The sequence below is a fragment of the Hyperolius riggenbachi genome, chromosome 1 (assembly GCF_040937935.1).
Source record: "Hyperolius riggenbachi isolate aHypRig1 chromosome 1, aHypRig1.pri, whole genome shotgun sequence".
Taxonomy (NCBI): Eukaryota; Metazoa; Chordata; class Amphibia; order Anura; family Hyperoliidae; genus Hyperolius; species Hyperolius riggenbachi.
Genome location: NC_090646.1, coordinates 543,860,897 through 543,877,374, shown reverse-complemented (window position 1 = coordinate 543,877,374; position 16,478 = coordinate 543,860,897). Strand labels below are relative to the sequence as shown.

The window sequence follows — 16,478 nt, the reverse complement described above, 5'->3', positions numbered from 1 at the left end:
GCTTCCATAGAAGTGACTGTTTCAACATAAGTGAATATGTGGAGCCAGAAGTAATAAAGAGTTATCTATGGAGTTAAATATGCATTTCAAACACTGTGCATTCACATGTTCTAGGCCACTTTAATAGAGCATTCTTTGTGAAACGATAACTTTTTTTTGGCATCTGGCATTAAACTTAAATGTATTAATGCACTTTATTGTTCCTGGCAGGCGCAAAGGCTTGGTAATATAAAGAGCTTTGTAGAGTCTCTGCTGGAACATTAATGCTGCTGAGAAAATAGTGTTTAAGCATTTTAAATGGAACTTTTGGGTATCAATAAGTTAAAATAGCTGTATTGAGTGAACTCACATTTTATAACCGAAAAGCAAGGGAAAGGTCAAAACTGAGAAACCGGATACTACTCCTTGCAAACAAGTAATGGCCAAACTCCCATCCCACATTTCGTTAAAGCAGACACAAACAATTTTTCAATTCAAAATATTTAGTTGCACCCCTCTGGCACATACAAAGATAAATAAACACTCCTTCAAGCCTATGAGCATTTCAGTGCATGCTTTTCACCCTTCTCTTTTCATAACTAGGATTATACTGGTGGCAGCCATTAGCAATTCCTCCTTTGCCAGACACCACCTACTCCACCAGTTTGCAGGATTCTGTCCCGGCAATATGAAAGGAAGGGAGGGGTTTCTCCAATAAATGTTAAATATTTTATATTTGTCATCATGCAGCTGAAAAAATCTGCTATTTATTATTAAAATTTAGAAAATAAATTTTATTTCTGAAATCTTGTATTTTTCATTTCGGTCCACTTTAAATGGGCTACAATCAAGTTTCCTACTATAGAAAACCCATAAAAGTAGAAATTGTCAGAAGTAGAAGGTAAAACTCCAGCACACTTTCCCACTGTACTATGATGGGGGGGTATTTTATTAACTGATGTCCCTGACCTGTTGGTCTACAAGCATGGTGTTTGGCATCTTTTCTCACTTGGAAGGATCATGTTACTGTATTTGTATAAATGTGCTTTAAAATATTGAAGATGGCTCTCAGCATTTGATTTTTCTCTAGTGGTTTCTCTCTTTAAATAGGTGAATCCACTTCAGGTGGGACACACACACACACACACACACACACCACACACACCACACACACACACCACACACACCACACACCACACACACACCACACACACACACCACACACACACACCACACACACACACCACACACACACACACCACACACACACACCACACACACACACCACACACACACACCACACACACACACCACACACACACACCACACACACACCACACACACACCACACACCACACCACACACACACCACACACACACACCTCCCTGATTGGACCCCCTGCATATTTTCATTGCCAGAATCACAGAAGAAATTATCTTAATTTAGGTGCCATTCCAAATTTCAACCTTAAATATTATTACACACATTATTTTCGGAACAGCTTGACCTGCTTTTAAAAATCACACTTTATTCCACTCATTGACATAAAATTGCACAATATCCAAACCTCCTCCATAATCCCTAAAAACCATACCCCATCTGAGGAAAAGTGCTCTATCTCATTAGTACCTCACACTTCCTCCACCAAACACACCTCACATTAAGAAATTCCTGATTCTGCTAATACATGGCGAGTTATAGCAGGCCTTATGAGGTGAATGTGTGCGACACTCATACAGGCTTTGTATGCGCACTTGTTTGTCTAACATATATATCCCAAGCAGCAGGCACATAAATAAATATATATATATATATGTATATGTATATGTATGTATATGTATGTATGTATATATATATATATATGTGTATATATGTATATATATATATATATATATATATATATATATATATATATATATATATATATATATATATATATATATATATATATATATATATGTATGTATGTGTTTAGGATATATATGGAGATTTGCTGCTACATTAGAAAAGCATGTATGCATGGTACACACCTGCATGAGTGGAGCACACCTTCACCTCGAACAACCTGCTATACCTTGGCACGTATTAACAGAATCAATTGTTGATGCGTGTGATGTTGTGTGGGGGAAGGTAAGGTACTAATGAGATAAAGCTCTTTCTCAGTTGGGATATAGTTTTTAGGGGTTATAGCGGAGGTTTGGGAATGCTTATGTCAATCTTATGTCAATGAGCGCAACAGTGGCGTAGCATTCGCTATAGCCACCATAGCGTTGCTACGGGGCCCCTAGCCACAGGGGGCCCGTGCGAGTCGGGGGACTTTTTTTTTTTTTAATTATGATGCCGTCCGGCCCGCCCCCCCCCCCCCACCCCCCGATAATTTTACACCAGCGCCGCCACTCGCCAGGCTCCCCTGGCCCCCCTCCTCTGATAAGGTGGCTGGTGGTGAGGAGAGGGGACTATGTGGCGGCGCATTGATCCTCCCTGGCGGCCGGGCCGACACTTACTGTATAGTTCCGGCTTCCAGCCAGGGAGGGAGAAGGAGAGCTGCGAGGCTGCGAGGAGGAGAGCGAGCGGAGCACGGTCACCGACCCCACGCCACGCACAAGGCATTTATTGTGCTGACGCTGATGGAGGTGGGTGGAAATGGGGGCCGACCCGGGGGGCTTGTTGGCTGCTGCCATGTGCCACCCGTACCTGGTCCGGTCTGGCCAGCGGCCATGATGCAACCTGTGCTGGCTGGCTGCAGGGGGAAGGGGGGATAGGGCAGGAGAGTTGCTGGGGGGGGGTCATGGGGGAGAAAGTTGCTGGCTGCTGAGGGGGAGCGAGGAATGGAGGAGAGAGTTGCTGCTGGGGGGGGGGGGGGGGGGGGAATGGAGCGGGCACATATACCCCTGACTACATATACTGGGCGCATATACCCCTGACTACATATACTGGGCGCATATACCCCTGACTACATATACTGGGCGCATATACCCCTGACTACATATACTGGGCGCATATACCCCTGACTACATATACTGGGCGCATATACCCCTGACTACATATTCTGGGGACACTGGCTGTTTGTCATTATGTGCATTTACTGGTGAAAAGCTGTCTCTTATTATGTGCGTTTACTGGGGAAACGCTGTCTCTTATTATGTGCATTTACTTGTGAAAAGCTGTCTTATTATGTGCGTTTACTGGTGAAAAGCTGTCTCTTATTATGTGCGTTTACTGGTGAAAAGCTGTCTCTTATTATGTGCGTTTACTGGTGAAAAGCTGTCTCTTATTATGTGCGTTTACTGGTGAAAAGCTGTCTCTTATGTGCGTTTACTGGTGAAAAGCTGTCTCTTATTATGTGCGTTTACTGGTGAAAAGCTGTCTCTTAATATGTGCGTTTACTGGTGAAAAGCTGTCTCTTATTATGTGCGTTTACTGGTGAAAAGCTGTCTCTTATTATGTGCGTTTACTGGTGAAAAGCTGTCTCTTATTATGTGCGTTTACTGGGGAAACGCTGTCTCTTATTATGTGCGTTTACTGGGGAAACGCTGTCTCTTATTATGTGCGTTTACTGGGGAAACGCTGTCTCTCATTATGTGCATTTACTTCATATTTTTTTTATGTAACTACATTAGCTAGTATAACTACATTAGTTAGCCCCACCCACATGACATGGCCACGAACATGTTGCCCCCTAACCATTTTTGACTGCCCCCTCATATGTGCCAGTCTAGAACCGGCCCTGTACCCTTCCTACATATACTGGGCACATATACCCCTGGCTACCTGTTCTGGGGACATCTCTACCCCTGGCTACCTGTTCTGGGGACATCTCTACCCCTGGCCACCTGTTCTGGGGACATCTCTACCCCTGGCCACCTTTTCTGGGGACATCTCTACCCCTGGCCACCTGTTCTGGGGACATCTATAGACCTGGCTACTTATACTGTACTTAGAGGGTTGTGGGACTGTTGGGGTGGAGGGTCCTGGAGGAATGTTTGGGTGGGAGGTCCGTGGGGTTGGAAGGTTGTGGGGGGGCATACAATTTTTTTTTGCTATGGGGCCCAGTCATTTCTTGCTACGCCCCTGGAGCGCAATAAAGCTGGGTATTTAAAACCAAGTCAAGCTGTTCTGAAAATTTGTAGTGAAGGTAAATGAATAACCTTGGATCTCCATAGAGCAGCTGTAGGATAAAGTCCCCTTGATGCCACTCAAGCATGCACTAAGGACTTAGGACCCATTCACACTTCTCTGATTTGAATTGATTATGCAAGTTTGCACAAGCTTTGTGTTTAAAACATGGTTCTCATACTTCAGGGTTAAATATACCTGAAGTACCTATGTTAGGTATAAATAAGTCCTTCTCACTCTACACAGACCTAAACATATTGTTTTTCTATTTTGACAAAAATGTCAAAAACACCTGAACTGATGCATACTTGTTCAGGGTCTGTGGCTAAAAGTATTAGAGGAAGTGGATCAGCAGGATAGCCAGGCAACTGGTATTGCTTAAATTGTACCAGAGACGAGTAAGTATAAAAGATTTATATATACCTAAGGCTTTCACCAGCCCCCTCCGCACTGACTGCCGTATTCCTCCACCTTCTCATTCTCTTGTTAGGAACCCCCGTAAGTTGGGCCAGTCGGCACATGTGCAGTGTGGCTGCACGCGCCCCTGTCTCACTCCCGCAACTGAGAGGGCTCTGGGCCTGTGCAGTCGCAGAGCACTCCCAACCACGGGAGCGCGGTGGGGCACATGACCATGCATGGGCAGTGTGCCGCAACTTGCCAAGCTGTCGGGGCTGCTAACTGAACTGAACTCAGACTGTCCTCTCTGCTCTAAAAGATACACAACAGCATAATAACCTTTAAAGAGAACCCAAGGGGGGTTTGTCAAATCTTAATAGGACACAGAGGCATGTTCTGTGTCCAATCACCTGCCTCTGTGTCCTTCTACTGTGCCTCCGGCCACCCCCTCCCCCCGGGCTCTGCTGTCCGCCCTTAAAAAACCGCAAGGCTAGCGACAATCTGTTTGTTGCTAGCCTGCTATTTACCTGCGCTTGTCATTCATCGCCGCTCCCCTGCCTTCTGTATTGCACGACTCCATGTCTGTGTCCTTTACCTCCCCACCTCCGTAAGCTTCCTCCAATCAGAAGATAAGCCGTGACCCTGGAAGTCTACTTTTTTATTTATTTATTTATATATTTATTTTGGCCAGCAAAGCCTTTTTTTATGGGGCTTTACTGATGGCCTGATGGTTATTTCAGTTGTGCTTTAAAGTAAATAGTATAACTGTTATTTCAGGAACTCGCCTTCTTACTGGATCAAGCAGCCTACAACTGTGGTCCAACACGTCTGTAGAGAAGCTGTCTAATGAGGACTACCAGGAGAGAGCAGATGCAGACTTGGCAAATTGGAAATGTATCTGGCAGTGCAAGTAAGAATGACACATACTCATTGGAGCCTACATATATGTTCTGTATAAGACGCTTTACGAATATTTGCCCGTAGTGTGGAATGATGTCCCCTTCTGTTAGGCCCAACACCCACTAGGAGCGATTTCTAATTGCTAGTGATTTGAAAACGCTCTTGATAATGCAATGCTATTGGTTTTTTTTTTTTGTTTTTTTTATTATAAAATCACATAGTTCAAGTGGGATCACACCCATAGCATTACGTTATTACAACAAGAGTTTTCAAATCGCAAAGCGCTCAGAACATCGCTCCTAGTGAGTTTCTGGCCTTAGTTGTATCGCTGTGGTTAGTATAGCTAGCTTTAGAGATCTTTCACACAAATGTCATGAGGCGTTTTTGTGCCATTGCTCCACTGTCACCACTTACTGGACCATGTCCTCACTCATATTGTATTCCAGCATTAGCTTGGTGTGGGAATCTTGATGCAGCCACTGAGGTAGAACACAGATCTGAACAAATTGTTGGCCAAACTGAACAGTTGCTTGTGACATAATTTTCCCATTTAGTAAGTGTAACGCTAGTGAATACTTGAGTGAACTGTCCTAAACATTTCCATAGAGCATTATGGCACCTGTTTCCCAGTGGCAAGTGAACGGTTTTCAGTGGAAAAATGTCTGTGAAAATGAGCACCAAGACGTTCTTATGAGTGAGCCCTTTTGTATTACTCTAGCAAAAAAAATAAATCCATTGTGCCATGGTTACACTGTATAGGCAAATCAGCATGCCACATAACTAGGTTTCCAATCTCAGCTGCTCTATACAATGTTTACTAATCTAACACCTGTCATAAAATGAAGAATTGTGAAGTATTCCAAATGGTTTTTACTCCACATGTGTGCCTCACTACTCGTGACCAAGTTTTTCCTTAGGCCAGTTTTACATTGGAAACCAGTGTTGTGGTGCAATGAGCAGTGATGGGCTCATGAGTAATTACGGGTGTCTAAGCACTCAAATTCGTGATTTAAATTAGCCTTAATTACCTCAGGTGTGCGGCGGGGAAATAAGGGGTTATTTACCCATAAGTCCTTGGTATGTCGTGCGCTCCAAATAGCTTGCATGCGTCCTATTGGACGCGTTGCAAGCCTCACTACGCGAACTTCAAGCCGGAAGGAGGTAGTGTGCGGTGGTGAAGCTTGCAACGCTTCCAATAGGACGTGTGCAGGCTGATTGGAGCGCACGACATACCAAGCAAGGACTTGTGGGTAAATAACCCCTTATTTCCCCGCCGCACACCTGAGGTAATTAAGGCTCATTTAAATCACAAATTCAAATGCTTAGACACTCGTAATTACTAGTGAACCCATGCCTGGCGACAATCGCACCGCAATGCTAGAATTAGCCTTTGGGGATTACCACGATAATACACAGTAATCTCCCTTCTGGCTGCAAGCCAAGCAGAAAGTGAGGCTCTCTAGTGCTCACTTCCTGTGACCGAAATTTGAATTGCACAGAAGTGTATTGAAAAAAATTGCTTGCATGCATGTGCACCACAACACGAGCGCCAAAAAATGTAAAACTGCTGCATCGCTAGATACTTCCATGACTTCTGGTCGCTGGGCATGTTGCCTGACAACGCACTGTTGATTTTACAGCAAGTTGGGCATTTCCGGCAGATGGCACCGCGTTGCACCAGGTATGAAGTGCCCCTTAGTCTTTCATTGGTGTAGCGTTACCCTGCTGCAAAACAGGGTAACAACGCGCTAGTGTGGAAGGGGCCCTTACTTTCTGGTTGTTTTAGTCAATTGATTGGAAACAGGGCATATCCATAAAGGTAACATTTACACTAAATGTATTGCAGTTCATTCTCTAAATGGGCTCAACAATTTATTTTTCAGAACGGCATTTTCTGTGCATTTAATGAAATTTTCCCCAGACGGAGAGTTCTTTGCAACTGCTGGCAAGGTAATTGGCTCATTATGCTTGTTTCTCTTTGTGAATGGTATTTACCTCTTTACACCAGCTTTCATAACCAGCAGTAACTACTAGTATTACATCTCTACAGAGAACGTAAAATAAACCCTTCTTTATGAATCTGTAAAGGTTGGTTTTCTACCTTTTGAAAATGCTAGTTATTGGGTTGTAATTCTGATCCTCTAGCCATAATACTTTAAGACATTTACATGAAACAGCTGGTCTGGAAAGTCTGAACTGTGGATCCAACTTGCTTGTTTTGGGTCAGTGACTTAACATATCATAGACTGAAGAGCATTACAGCAGTAGGCTGTCACTCATGGTAACTTCTGAGTTTCTTATTTTAATAATCCCTGACCCAGGTCATCCTGTAATCTTCTGTTGCTGTTACACACTACCAGCTATGAGAAAACTTTACGTACTACATGGAATGTTAAATATTATTCCTTTTTTTCCAGTTGATTGACATTCATTTTAGTATGCAAGTGTGGTGATGTATGTTTATGGCCATCAGCAGAATTCTGTCATCTGATCTTTTCTGAAAAGCTGATATTTTCACAATGTGGGACATTGTTCACCAGTCATGTTATTCTTGCTTCACCTGGAATCTGTTGTGTGTCTTTCTGCAGGATGATTGCCTGGTTAAAGTTTGGTACAATGCGGAAAGCTGGCACTCTGCTGTTACATCTCCGGTTACGAGCCCAGAGAAAGAAGGTCAAGGAGAAGTAGATTTTTCCTTCATCTATCTTGCTCATCCACGTGCAGTGACTGGATTCTCTTGGCGTAAAACCAGTAAATACATGCCACGGTCAGTACAATGTGACACCACATGAAACAAAAAATAAATAAATTAGCGATTAAAGTATTTATTTATTTTCCTTGTATGCTTCTGTAACAGCTTTGAGGCATTATTATGTCTTTGATTTCGGCGCTCATTTCCAGTGGTTCCCTGACCAATCCCTATAGTGCTTGTGGACCCTACCTTCGATTCCCCCACCCTTACACACACTCACACACGCTCTATCTGTGCACTTTGGCCCAATAGGCTGTCCGTCAAGTGATTTCCACCCAGTGTTCCAAAGCAAATGATTTATTTCAGAAGAGAAACAATTCAGAAGGAATGGATTCCTATCTCACACTGCACATTGATTTCCACAAATTCCAATCGGGAATCTGTTGAAAATATTTCGAAATGCAGAGTTGCACTGTTAGATGCAGTGCAAAACTATAGGCCATTGATCTGCTAACGCTCTTGCCCCACCCGATGTATTACATTTTTCATCCTGTCCGATCAACACTTTTGATTTATTTTTTTTTTAATCAAAATTGATCAAAACCGATTGATCTAACATTGGGGTATTGATTCCTAGCAGATGAATCGAATCAGCAAGTAATCAAATGAGAAAATCATTGTGTGTATGGGCACCTTAAATTATGTTCACCCTTCATCTTCTAGGCAATGCCAGTTTTTTTTGCTGTAGCTGCTTATATTTTGTAGAGGCTATAGCCAACACTCTACAGTGGTTGTTAAAGTGATACTAAAGTGGAAAAAAAGTATGTTATACACATGATATAATGTGTGCGTGTGTGCGTGCGTATAATTATTAGAACATTAGTAGCATATTTTTATTTTCAGTCATATACCGTTTTTTCATCATTCTCTAATATTTGCAGTTTACAAATTACACTCTGTGGGCCTGATTCACAAAAGAGTGGTAACAGTTAGCACGGCTGTTTTCGCATGAATTTTCGCATTGTGCGCGATCGCGAATTTTCACGCGAAACGATAACGTTTTGGGGCGCAAATGCAGATTTTCCCAAATTCACATTTGCGCGTGAAAACGTTGTCATTTTGCGTGAAAATTCGCGATCGCACGCAATGCGAAAATTCACGTGAAAACGGCCGTGCTAACAGTTAGCACTCTTTTGTGAATCAAGCCCTGTATGTTCAATGATAAAACAGAGCAGAGCTAATGACCCTTAGAACTTCCTGGCAGAAAAACCTTAGAGTACCCGAGGCGGACTAAGTGTAGATTCTAGAACCTAGGTTCTCAACATGTGGTACGCGTACCCCAGGGGGTACTTCTGATGGTTCCAGGGGGTACTCGGGCTTGATTTACTTAACCAAATATAACAAATTTAGAGTTTTAGATAATGTTAAATCTTATTTCAATAACACCAAATTAGTATTTTAGCTAATTAAAAGCAATAGTAAATGCTTGGAAATTGTTTAGAACCAATTATGTACTATGATTTAAATATAGATTTTTTTTTTAGATTTGTCAAGTGGTACTTGTGATAATGTTTACTATGCTAGGGGGTACTTGATGAGTACAGGGTTTTAAAAGGGGTACACACCTATAAAATGTTGAGAAACACTGTTCTAGAACAGAGGCATGTTCACTACCCAATGACATGCCTCTGTGTCCCTCTGGTGCTGCTGCCCTCCCCCCCCCCCCCCCCCTCAAAGCTAGCGACAATCTGATTGTCGCTAGCCTCCTTTTGCCATTCCAGCCATCAATCACCTGCTCCCCTTGCCCCCCACCTCCTTTAATCAGAAGCTAAGCCTTGACCCAGAAAGTACCTTCAGGTTGCGGCCATCTTGAATTGTTCTGCTGGTGATCAGAGGATGAACGGGGCCACGGAGAGTTGCGTGGAACGATGCAGATTCATCCGGGAGGCGACGTGGAACAGATAGTAGTATCTTGTTGTTTTTTTACTTTTTCAATGCTGCATGGGGTTCTCTTTAAACAAACAAACAGTGAGAGACAGGTTGAGATAAGTGCTTTAGAAAATAGCATTTCTCTCTGACTAAATTAGTGGTAGAGTACAGAGAAGCTCTTTTGCATAGATAACTGAACTTTCGTAACTCTTCCTGTACTGGAAACAATATGAAAATCAAATCTTTGCTACTAATCGATTTCTTAGCTGTACTACACATACAAATCATTATCTTATAAGTTTATTTTAACTTCAGATTACCTTTTAAAGGATTTATCGTAATTTGCTGCTTTATCTTGGCACTGGTGTTGAACTATGTGACTGAATGCTGGCACCACCTGGTGTGGTGTATCCTTAATACACAAACTAACCAGCAAGCTCATGGTGACCCAGAACTCATTGGGGTGTGTAAGGGACTACAATGATCCTAAAAGCCCCCTTACTAAGATGTTAAGAAAAACAAGTTTGCTTTCCTAAAACAGAAAGAATTTGCGATAATTCAGGTTAGAGTGAGCTTGAGATGTCTCCCAGGCACCACTGCTGAATATATGCAAATTAACCATTGTACCCTTAGAAGCTAAACACACCTCCAGAACCGCTGGAATGCAATGATGTGTCAGCTTGTTAATGTGTACAGAGCCATAATAATCCAACTTTTGTTTTTCTTAACATCTTAGTAAGGGGGCTTTTAGGACCATTGTAGTCCCTTACACACCCCAATGAGTTCTGGGTCACCATGAGCTTGCTGGTTAGTCTGTGCCTCTCGGATTTACAAGCCCTACTCCATAGAGCCAAATTAATCCATGCCATGCACTGATGAGGATCAAACAATCCGAAACAGCCTGTATGCATGTTGGATTATTATGGCTCTGTACACATTAACAAGCTGACACATCATTGCATTCCAGCGGTTCTGGAGGTGTGTTTAGCTTCTAAGGGTACAATGGTTAATTTGCATATATTCAGCAGTGGTGCCTGGGAGACATCTCGAGCTCACTCTAACCTGAATTATCGCAAATTCTTTCTGTTTCAGGAAAGCAAACTTTTGTTCTTCTTAATACCCAAAATTGAGCAGTTATGACTTGTTGCTGCCCTGTCTTTATTACTGTGTGCCAGATTTTCCCAATGATGATTTTAACTATTCCATTATGAAATGTTTTTTCTATAGGTTCCTTACAAAAGGCTTTATTTGTGCAGCAATTTCTGAAAACTATTTATGGTCTTGTTTCTGTTTTGCAGGGGCTCTGTATGTAATGTTCTTTTGACATGCTGCAAGGACAATATTTGCCGTCTGTGGGCAGAGACACTGCTACCTAATGACAGTCTCTTATTCGGAGATGGGTTCAGTCAAATAGTTGAGCCAGACAACGTAAATAACAATTTCAAAAGAAACCCTTCCAATAAGGAACGTGTGCAAAGTGTGTTAGAGGTAAATGCATAAAGATACTATTCAATTTGATATTCTTTTAATGAAAGGCTTTTGTATGTTAAGTACTTGTTTAACCACTTGTGTAAAGATGAGTTGTGATAATCTTTTACCTGGTGGTGTTGACTTTTTATTAAAATCTACATGATTTTGTTGAAACCAATTTGGTTAATGCTGATCTATGGATTATCGTGCTTTGCTTTTTTCATCATTTTTTCAATTTAACTAATTGAATAAACTATAAACGTCTATAAAATACATTGGGAAAACCTTACTAGCATACAATAAAATTTGGTGTACTGGTGAGAATCCTCCTAAGGGTGGATTCTCATTTGTTTAGACCCTTGACAAATGGGGAGGCCGGGGCTCCCTGCATAGCATTATGCCACAGACCCTCCAGGTGGTCAGCAACGGTGGCAAAGGTACTCATTAGAAGAATGACTGGGCTAAATATGCTCTGCAAAGGAGCAGCGGTGGTGTGGCAGGGACCCGCAGCCGAGAAGCGACTCAGAAGAAAACAGAAACCCACTAGGAGCGATTTTTCTGAGCGTTTTGCGATTTGAAAATTCTTGCTAATGTAATGCTATGGGTGTGATCCCACTTCAGGGATGTGATTTTATAAAAATCTCCTGTAGCATTGCATTAGCAAAAACTTTTTCAAATCCCTAGCGATTAGAAATCGGTCCTAGTGGGTTTTTTGGCCTAAAAGGAAAAACAAAAAGTCAGAGTAAAGAAATAAATCACAGAAGAATACACAGGGATAAAGAATTTATTGAACTTTATTTTTTTTTTTTTTTTACACAAAGTTACTTCCTCCTTAACTACTTTAAAAGATGAGCACCTTGGCTACCCTTAATAAAGGAGCTTCCAAGGTGCTGACTTCAGCCAGCAGCAGATGGGTGATGAGAATTTTCGCCTGCATGTATTTGGCCTCCCCAATGCATTGTTTTGTGATCCTGAATACCGGACAATATGTTTTTGGAGCGAGGTGTTAATGGGCTTTAGAGGAACAATGTTATATAGATATGTAGAGCAAGGTAGCAATAAGATAAGTGAAGAAAGCTATAGGTTTACAATGTTCTCTCCAGAATTTTTTTTCCAGCCAGTTAACATAAAAAATTAGCTGGGTGGGGGTGGGACAAGGAAATACAGGGGCCGTCTCTTCCATAGGGGCAAAGTGGGCAATGGCCCAGGGCTGTCTGATGGGCCTCCAAGTCTCCCCCCAATTGATAGTGCTCCCTCAGTACCCTTGCAGAGTATCGGTGTGCTCCGCTGACACCTGATTGCTGGGTGTTGCTGTGTGCACATTCCTTCACACACGCACTACACAGACTTGTCACACAGACGTGCACACACACCCCCCTCAGACAAGAGACGCTTACCTCTGGTATGGCAACAGCATGAGGAGAGGGGTGGGGCCAGACAGTAAAGAAACAAATAATAATTAATGGGCGGGATGCACACACTTGCAGCTCTCCAGTCCGTGTGTCAGCAGAGGGGGAGAGTGTTTGAGAAAGATCGTGCAATGCACCAGTGAACAGCACTTCTGCACCCTAGAGTTTTCTGCCTGAATTACAGGATTCAGGTTTTCATGAAGGAAATTCAGGCATCAAACTATAGAGGCAGCAGCGCTGTACACTGGTACAGGAGACTGTTTCTTACACTCTCTTCCGATCTGCTGCTCACATGCAGAACCAGAGAGCTGCAAGTGTGTGATCCCATTCCTTAATTATTATTCACTGCTCTGCTAGCTGGCCCCACCTCCTCTGTATGTGCTGCCCTGATAAAAGAGCCATGACAGCTGGGTGCTCACCAGAATTAGCTGGGTGGAGCACTTGGCTATTAGGGCTTGGGGAGAACACAGGTTTAAGTTTGCTTTAAAGTGGATCTGTGCTCAGGACTTCCTCACTGCACTAAAAGATTAGGCATAGTATGATAACCATAAGGGGAAAATAAAATATTCATTAGTGTATAGAAATCCTTGATGCCCTGGAAAATTACAGGATGAACTCTCAGGGAGCACAGAAAGGGTTAAAGCATCTGTCTTTTCCTCTACAGCCAGTGCAGAGGTGCTGGGCATCACACCTACTGATAACACTCTAAAGTTATCAGCTGAACTACCGACTGTGCACACGCCCGATTTGACGTCCAAACGACTGGTCGTTTGAAAAAATTAGACGTGTCCATGAGCCTAAACTCACCTCTAGCTAAATAAACACAGCTCAGTGCAGCTAATTTCTACAGCATTTCTATGTAGCATGAAAACTTTTTCGATCTGTTCTATGCAAGAGCTTGGGTCCACTTTAAATAGAAAGGCTTGTTTTTGAAGTCCATGGGAACAGCATTTAAAAACATTAAGCAGATACTTACCGAAGGAGAGAAAGGCTCTGGGTGCTATAGAGCCTTACCGCTGCACTCGGTGCCCTCCGTGCAGAGCTGGCTCTCCTGTTTGAATTCCCTTCCGCGGGGGACTTCGGAAGTCTTCGGAAGCTGAGTTCTCCCGAAGACCGGCGGCTCTGCACCTGTGTTATTGCGCGAGAGAGGGTGCTCACGCAGGCGCAGTAAAGAGCTGCCCATCTTCAGGAGCACTCTGGCTCCCCGAAGACATCCGAAGCCTCCTTCAGCCGGAGAAAGCAGTATTTGACTAGTCTAGTTAAATACTGCTACCAGGGGTGCCACCGCAGGAACGAGAGCACCGAGAGAGGAGCTGGAAGGCTCTGTAGGACCCTTCCCTCTCCTTAGGTAAGTATCTACTTCATTTTTTTCAAATGCAGTTCCCATTGACTTCATTAAGGGTCTGTGACTAATGCTAGGTATACACAGTGCAATTTTCTGACAGATTTACTGTCAGATCGATTATTTCCAAAATGTCTGATCGTATTTCCAATTGAATTTCTGAACGTTTTTCTATAGCATTGAGCGGAAAATCGATCAGAAAATCTATTGGAAATGATCGGACATGTTGGAAATCAACCTGACCATAAATATGTCAGAAAATTGCATCATGTAAACCTAACATAGTTGTATTAGAGCCAGGGGATTAGCAGGACAGGCAAGCAATTTGCATTGTCTAAAAGGAAATACATATGTCAGCCTCCATATCCCTCTCAGGCCAGGCGTCCTTTAACTGCTTGGTGGTGCTGCTCAGTTGCTTGTTAGTGAGCACTGTAGGGCTGTAGCAGATGTCTTTTGGATAATTTGTGTGAAGCTGTGGATACTTTTCCCTTCCCTTTTTTTTGCTTTTGTTGTTGTTAATACCGTAGTATTTTTTTTACTTTTGTTGTTATTAATAGTATTATTGACATTGTTCTTATTTTCTCCTCTAGTTGAATTTGAGGCATTTCCGTAGGGGCAGAAAAAGATCTTTGGCAGTTGTAGCACATACGGGTTATCCTCCAAACCAACACGATGCACACGGTGTTCATCGGAATACACCTTTCCATGGCAATGCACTTTGTCACTTTCACATCGCGGCCAGCATCAACCCAGCAACAGGTGTGGTAAAGCCAGACTCCCAATTCGACACAATTATTTCCAATAGGCAGCCTCTGCATGTTCATTGACTGATAACTCTTTAGAGCAGATCATATTTCCTTCTGTTATTAAAATATATCATCCATGTAGAGTTTAGTGCCTTAATGTATTGTTAACAGGGTGAATAAAAATTAAAAGGAAAGTGCCAAAACTAAAAAAAAAAAGTGTAAAGTGAATCTGAGATCTAAAATAAATAAAAAAACATACATACCTAGAGCTTCCTCCTGCCCCTTTCGGGCTCGTTGGTCCCTCGCCGTCCTACTGCGCCACCTGGATAGTCCGCAATTTGGCCAGTCGGTAGTAGGTGCAGAATGCTCCCGGCGATGGGAGCATGATAGGGGGCGCGCAGCAGAGCCGTGCTTGCACAGTTCTCCCTGACTGGCCAATTACTGGGCCAAAACCAAGCGGAGCAGGGTTGCAAGAGAGCCCCAGGTATGTATATATATTTTTTTATTTATTTTAGATCTCTGGTGTACTTTAGTGCTTAAATCTGTGCAAAGCATTCACTCTGTAGGCTTGGCTTGGTTTTTTTTTTTTTTTCCTTTTTTTTTCCCTCTCTCTTTTAGTAACATTCGTGAAAGTCTTCTGTAATTGTTTCTGTTATTTTCGCTTCAGACATTCCTCTACTGCCTTCCATTTCATCAATGAGCCTCAATGAGACAGAAGAAAAGAGTGGACCATTTGTAGTTCACTGGCTAAACAACAAAGAGTTGCATTTCTCTTTGTCTATGGAGGTCTTCATTCAGCAGCTCAATAAGAGCTTTGAACAGCAGTCTTCAGAGACCTGTGCAGATGAAGCAAACCAGGATGAAGCAAACTCTGATGAAGGTGCCTTTATATTGTATTGCATGAAGTGGTGTGCAGTGTGCATGTATAAAATAAATGGCTTCACATGAAACTGTAGTAATCTTATAATGTGAAAGGACATAGAAAATTTCATAAGACTGAGCTGTCCCAAATGCAACCTTCGACCTTTAAAACCTTAGATGCAATATATACAGTATGTTGTAGTCAAAGACAGACATGTGGCCAAGATCAGATGAAAGAGTGTACATTGTACCTTTGCCTGTGAGAGGACAAAAAAAGCATTTTCTTCTGAATATGCGATCTGCAGACCTGTGTCCAGCAGTAACCTCCCCTCCTTTGCTTAAAGAGAAACCGTAACTAAGAATTGAACTTCATCCCAATCAGTAGCTGATACCCCCTTTCCCATGAGAAATCTATTCCTTTTCTCAAACGGATCATCAGGGGGCTCTGTATGGCTGATTTTGTGGTGAACCCATCCCACAGTGTGATGTCAGCACCTTACATCTCTGAGGTCCTGACATCACACTGTGGGAGCCTTGTTGCATTGTGGGAAATAACAACTGTTTCCAACTGCCAAATAATCAAGCAGCATCTCCTTCCAGTGACATCACCTGCCAGCAGTAAAAATGTCACCATGTG

The 16,478-nt window shown here is 42.7% G+C and overlaps 1 protein-coding gene and 1 long non-coding RNA gene across 3 annotated transcripts in view; one reads left to right on the top strand and one right to left on the bottom strand.

Moving 5' to 3' along the window:
• The window catches only part of DMXL1 (Dmx like 1), a 214,922-nt gene that overhangs the window by 79,365 nt on the left and 119,079 nt on the right, over positions 1 to 16,478 (top strand). For both annotated transcript variants that reach the window (XM_068247113.1, XM_068247117.1), the window contains exons 5-10: positions 5,270 to 5,402; positions 7,276 to 7,342; positions 7,981 to 8,159; positions 11,312 to 11,501; positions 14,825 to 14,993; positions 15,648 to 15,860. In XM_068247113.1, the coding sequence (XP_068103214.1) occupies positions 5,270 to 5,402; positions 7,276 to 7,342; positions 7,981 to 8,159; positions 11,312 to 11,501; positions 14,825 to 14,993; positions 15,648 to 15,860 (951 nt within the window). The remainder of the gene's footprint in view (positions 1 to 5,269; positions 5,403 to 7,275; positions 7,343 to 7,980; positions 8,160 to 11,311; positions 11,502 to 14,824; positions 14,994 to 15,647; positions 15,861 to 16,478) is intronic.
• The window catches only part of LOC137525905 (uncharacterized), a 38,597-nt gene continuing 29,855 nt past the window's right edge, over positions 7,737 to 16,478 (bottom strand). The window contains exons 2-3 of the long non-coding RNA XR_011023058.1: positions 9,936 to 10,095; positions 7,737 to 8,128 (exon numbers count right to left, since the gene is read on the bottom strand). This is a non-coding gene — a long non-coding RNA (uncharacterized lncRNA). The remainder of the gene's footprint in view (positions 8,129 to 9,935; positions 10,096 to 16,478) is intronic.